Genomic DNA, 6,252 nt, shown 5'->3' with positions numbered 1-6,252 from the left:
TGGATTTTTTTAGAGGAATGCAAATGTCTTTGTTTTTTCACAGTAGGATACTGATAATTGTGGGAGAATGGTTTAAATGTGCTAAATTATGATGAAAATAATTTCACAATGCAGAAAAACAGTAATGCTCCCAAAATGTTTCCTGCAGATATGGCCATATAGTATTCACAACAGGTCCCCTACCATGAAATCTCTTCACAGTTCGGTGAGAAGAATATATTATTGTACACACGCACATACTTCCTCTGGGTTCAGCATCTCATACCAGAGGCCAAACCATCTGCCAGCCTGATCGCTGGCCTGTGAGACTCGGTTCACTGTTTCCTTCATTTCTTTTCACCACTCACCACCCAGAGGCCAAAACCTTCCACGATTACATTTACAGAATGACAGACTTAATGGCTGTGTCCTTGTCTTAGCAGCGGCCAGCTGAGAATAACCTGTCACTCTCTTAAGGATGCTCCGTAAATCAAGTGCACTTTATCGTTGTATTCACCTGTCCTGACGCAAACGGGAGCACCCAGAAGGCCAAAAGGTGTTAATGTAAGTGTTTTGTGTCTTTGTTGTAGTGGCTGCCATGGATTCGGAAGATGAACCCTTGTTGCTCCAAGGTACCTGGAACCTAAGTGAGTTTGAAGAGCAAGAGGAGGAGGAAGAAGAGGAGGAGGGAGAAGGAGGAACAGAACAACCAACTGGAAATGAGCAGGTCTGTAAAGGGTTGTGGTGGGCTTTCGGCTGGGTGTACACGCAACCCTGGGCGAGCGGACTGGTTCTGGCCGTGGGATTTCTGGTACCCTTCGCCCTCTCTGCTTATATGTTCCTTCACTGTGAACCGCTAGACATTGACCTTTCTTACAGCGCATTCGAGGTCAGGAGTCATGCCTCGGCAGAACGTTTTGACTCTCTCACCATTGCACTGAAAAGTCAGTTGGGGTCTTGGGACAGGCACAGGCGTGACGCCGAGGGATTTGACCTTGAATCCAATGCTCTGAGGGACCTTTTTTTGCTCATGGTAAACAGAAAAGGGAAGGACGTCTCTACAGTGGTGAATGTCACAGAACCTGCAGGGATCTTGGGACAGACTAAGACGGGGGCACACAATGACAACAGACAGTTTGGAAATGAGAAAAACAACAAGACTAAAGAGGAAAAGATAGAATCTGTAAAGCCTAACATAGCAGTAAACCTCAATTCAAGTGATGCTGGAGATCACAGGAAACTAGACTCACCCTTAATGAGGAAGCGAAGATTTGCGGGTTACTCCTACCTCCAGACCCAGGCACTGTGGAGGATAGAGCTAGTGTTCGTGGCCCAGGGTGACAAGGATAATAACATCTTCACCCCCGAACGCCTTGACACCATACACCACGTAGAGAGACTTCTAATGCAGCACCCTCAGTTTCAACAGTTCTGCTGGAAGCCACTGGAGGTGTTGCGAGACTTGCCTTTGGGACCTTCCTTCTGCTCCCCTCCAAGCTCCCTCATGTCCTACCTCTTTCCCAGTGAGCGTGGGGGGAAGATCTACTATGATGGAATGGGACCTGATCTAGCCGATATACATGGTGAGTCATTGGGGGCCAAACTATCCCACTCTCCATTAACAATTCAGTAATCCACATTTATTTTTAACTTGAAGACTTTTGAATGCTGCACAGCATATTGAGTAAAACGAAGCTTAATTACAGCAAATAAGCTGCAGCTGGTTCTTCATGGTTTCTGCCTAGTCCAAGTTGGTGAATAGTCGGTTCAAGTTGGTTTAGATGGTTGACCAGTTGGACTCCCAGTTGGTGGAGACTTTGCTGATCTATAAGACCACATTGGAGCAGAAACATACCAGCTGGATCAGGTTAAACTGGAATGGCCTGGTTTGCCAGTAGGGTTAGCCTTGGTTAACATATAACAGGGGTGTCCAATCCTGCTCCTGGAGGGCCAGTATCCTATAGAGCTCCAACACACTTTCCAAGTTTCCAATGATCCTAAAGACCTTGATTAATTGGTTCAGGTGTGTCCAATTGAGCCTTCGCAAAGACCCGCCGCCCTTCGTTACTGTTGCTATGTCCGACAAGCCATGGCGCTCTCACACCAAAAATCATATTCTCACGCAGTGCAATAAACATTGCAGAGCAAAGAGGACACTGACAACACGCCGACAGACAAGACAGAGCAGGTTACTTTAGGTATGAAACAAAGTCCCAGTTTTCAATAAAAAACAATAAATATCATTTTGTGGCTTTAATGTGTTGTGAAAGATCGCTGTAATGCCTCAGTTCAAGCGGCATGTGAACCAATCATCTCTTTCTCTTTACTAGTTATAGCATGACACAAACATGAATTAACATCAGAAGGTATCTCGTTTCAACCACAGAAAGACCTCAATACACACTATTTTTCAAGTTCAAGTCCACCGACGTCGATCTACACTCCAGTCTAGTTTGTATGTCAGACATAAATGGCAGATTCGGCATTATGATTGGTCAGATCGCCTGTCAATAAAACTTCCTGCGAAGGGTCAGTTAGGGTTGGAGTTAAACTCTTCAGGAAAGCATTCCTTTTGGAGCAGGACTGGACACCTATCTACATATATTGTAAAGAGTAACCACAAATGGTGGCTTTTTTAATGTTCAAGACCCCCTTCACAATTTTGATCAAATGAAAACTGAAATCTTTTTTGATTGTAATATCCTCTATTCTTAGGTGCCCTGAGCTTGGCCATCACTCATCCGCAATTTTACTGGTACATTGATGAGACACTTACACCGGACAAGCTTCAGTCCTCGCTTCTTCGCAGTGAGATCCATTTTGGAGCTCCTCTCCCCTCCTTCTACTCTCTTCAAGACAGACCTCTCGAACAGAGACGTCTTTTCAGAGACTTTGTGGTGCAGTATGCGGACATACTGTCACAACAATCCACCAGGTGGGTGTTGGGATCACTTAAACAAGAAGGCTTATTGTTTATTTGTCTGGTCTAATAGCATGAATGGTTAGTAAAAGCAGAATCGATTTAACAAACATACAAACCAGGGAATTCAGCATGAGATCCATGATTGCTTGTGGGGCATTATACATGGTGCTTGGATCCTAGAGTTTGTCATGAACCAAACATTTATCATTGTACTTATTGTGTTCATACTGTATTGCAAAACACTTTTTCTGCTATTGAGGTGGGATACGGGTAAGGTTAGGGACAGGTTTGGTGGTATGGGTAGGTTTAAGGGTGGGTTAAGGTGTAACAGTGTAATTATACATGTAATTACAGAAATTAATTACAGATGTAATTACATTCCGGTATTTTTTGTAATATATGTAAAATGTAAAAGCATGTATGTACACAATAAGTGCGTTGTTCCAAATGATTAGTTTAAATGTAAGTACATAGTAGTTATGGCCGCCTAATATAAAGTGGGACCATTGCTTTTAATAAATGATGCTATCTTTTGAAATTCACTGAAGATTGGAATGTAGTCCATATTGAATAGAAACGTGTGAAATTGACTTAGATCCCAGTTGGTGGAAGCTTTATTCCTCACCTTGTATATATCTGCAATGTCCATATGCATATTGCCAAGTTGATAAGTGAGATATTACACTGCAAAAAAATAGTTTTTTTTTTCATTTTTAAACATTTCTAAAAAAATCCTTAAAGATATAATTACAATACATTTAGAACGTGTTTCAGACAAAATATTTTGAATATTCTTTTTCCACCCCTCTGGGAAATTCCTACTTGTTTATACTATAAATCAAATATAACTTTTGCAGGTTAATTTATTGTATTAAGGATGCTTTTTTCTCTGGAAAAACCATGAATATACTAAATATACTTCACAAAGTGAAGAAGGTAAATGTTATCTTGCAGAGAATGGTGTTTTAATTGAAATCAGGGCTACAGTTCAGCTTGACTGGTAACCCATTTGTCTGTATAATGTTGTTCTTTGTAAAATAAATTCATGCAATTCAGAATACATACATAAATTAAAAACATGAAGCTTCCCTGCCATGCAAAATGTCTTCCAAAAGCAATCAGTTTTGTAAAATGAATGAACTCCTTTCAGTGCTCAAATCCATTCATGGCATTTTTATTCTAAAAGTGATCTACTGTATTAAATAAAAGTTAAAGTCTGTGTGTGAAAATTTTCATAAGGCAGAATTTGCTTTCATAAATTTGACATCCATAACACACACAATGGCACAATGGTGATGAATCATGCTCTTCTGTGAAGCAGCTGGAGATACTGTTCGCTTTAATAGCACAAAACTAACGAGTTATATATAAATGATTAAACACACAATGGGAGACTATTAAGTCACAAAGTATTCTTTTTAGTGTCAGTGACAAAAGTCAGATGCTTTGATTTTGGCTGTAGTCGTCTTTGCAAATGAAACCCCGGAAGGATGATCAGACTTTGAAACGAAACCTGCCATGAATCCGAGACAATGACTCAAAGCTTTATTACATCTGCAAAACACCCCTAATATACTTACTGCTGTCAAGACAGTGAATGTAAGCAGATGCTATTCAAATCAAATGACAGTCATTACCGCAGGATGACAGTGGTAGGAGGCCTAGAAATGAGCCAGTGGCCAGACACAGAAAAGGCATTAATTGAAGCTCTGATACTGTAATAACTCCTTTAAGAGCCCCCCTATGTAATTAAGATAATCTTTTTCCATCTGCTAATGTGTGCCCATCTCCATTTTGTCTCTCATCCCCCTCATCTGGTCCTTCTATTGTAACATATCGTCTGATGTTAACCATAACCCATCTTGACTATCCTTCTCTCTCATCCCTTGTTTTTGATTCTCTCTCAGTAAAGTGAAGGTGTTGTACGGGGGTACGGAGTTATTTGACGATGAGGTGCGGAAGACCTTCCACAGTGACATGTTGCTGGCTTTATTCAGTGGGGGATGCATTACTGTCCTTGTGTACTTTCTCACCTCATTTTCTGGTAAGACACTCCCCAAGCATTCTAATCAAATAAACCTGCAGACACCACAGTGATTTTAGCACATGTTGTACAGTCACCACAAAGTAGAGATGCCAGTGTTCAATATATAATTATGTTTACAATAATTATCAAGTAATTAGTTAATTAACTGTATGCTGGTTACCTTTAGCAAGTAAAAGAGAAACTTGGTGCATAGAATTCATTGTTTAGATTGGCTGAGCACTGATATTTATTGCATTTCTGTGTAGTGGTGGTGGGGATTTTTCTGTGAGTCTTTCTGCAGGTTATGTCTATCAACCTTATTTTTAACGCAAGAGCTGGCGCAGCCATTTCTAACTTGAATGTGCAGGGCTTTTAAGCTGCTTGCAGTTATTTTAGCTGTACACTCCATAATACAAGACTTATGTGCTGTTTTAATATTAATGTTTTTATATAGATTTTTCACGTTTAACCCATATTTTGAATTACAAATTGCACTGAATTGCATTTTAGGGTTAAAGGAAAGGTTCGGCTTAATGAAAATGCACCACTAATTTTATATCCGTTTTTCTATTGATTGTTTTCTTACAGTGTATAAAAACAGTCCTTTATGCTGGTTGATGTTGCAGACTGGTATCATATAAATTTTTAATTATTATCATAATCACTTTTAATTCATCACTTTTAAATTCATTATAATTTAATACAATCAGGAACACACTGGTTTGTAGCACAAATAGTTTTATTGTACTTTGTTATTATGGTAACACATTACAATAAGGTCCCATTAGGTAACATTAGTTAATGTATTCATTAAAATTAATTAGCAGTGAGCAGTTAATTTGCTACAGTATTTATTAATCTTTGTCAACGTTAGTTAAAGTTAAAGTTTGTCAGTTCATGTCAGCTCAGCTCCATTAAATAATATTATTAACAGATACTTTTAATGAATGTTTGATTTTAATAATGTAGTAGTATGTGTTAAAATTAACATGAAATAAGATTAATAAATGGTTTAGATGTGCACTTTTTTTTGGTCAGTTCAACTAATGTAGTTAACTAGTGTTAACAACTGGAACCTTGTTATTGTTACCATTATTCTTCTAGTTATTGATCTAGTGGCTGATGCATCAGACGTCTCACATATTCACTTACATGTTAAAAAAGTTGGATGCATCAATTAGTAGCAACAAGTGGCTGGCTGCATTTGAATATATATATACTTTCCCATTATATAGCAGGCAAGGTATGTGAACAACAGTATGTGAACAGAGTGTGTCTGAATTCATAGACTCTAAAAAATGCTGGGTTAAATACAACCAAGTGC

At 39.1% G+C, this 6,252-nt stretch overlaps 1 protein-coding gene across 1 annotated transcript in view; it reads left to right on the top strand.

Annotated features, from left to right (window-relative positions):
- The first annotated feature begins 457 nt into the window (after positions 1 to 457).
- Positions 458 to 6,252, top strand: part of LOC107710822 (protein dispatched homolog 3-like) — a 55,744-nt gene continuing 49,949 nt past the window's right edge. Inside the window, exons 1-4 of the mRNA XM_016515671.1 lie at positions 458 to 473; positions 570 to 1,562; positions 2,695 to 2,914; positions 4,810 to 4,946. Coding sequence (XP_016371157.1) covers positions 458 to 473; positions 570 to 1,562; positions 2,695 to 2,914; positions 4,810 to 4,946 — 1,366 coding nt within the window. The remainder of the gene's footprint in view (positions 474 to 569; positions 1,563 to 2,694; positions 2,915 to 4,809; positions 4,947 to 6,252) is intronic.

Source organism: Sinocyclocheilus rhinocerous, unplaced genomic scaffold (assembly GCF_001515625.1).
Source record: "Sinocyclocheilus rhinocerous isolate Xijiao unplaced genomic scaffold, SAMN03320098_v1.1 scaffold1198, whole genome shotgun sequence".
Taxonomy (NCBI): domain Eukaryota; kingdom Metazoa; phylum Chordata; class Actinopteri; order Cypriniformes; family Cyprinidae; genus Sinocyclocheilus; species Sinocyclocheilus rhinocerous.
Note: the sequence above shows the minus strand (reverse complement) of the source record. Positions and strands in the feature narration are given on the sequence as shown.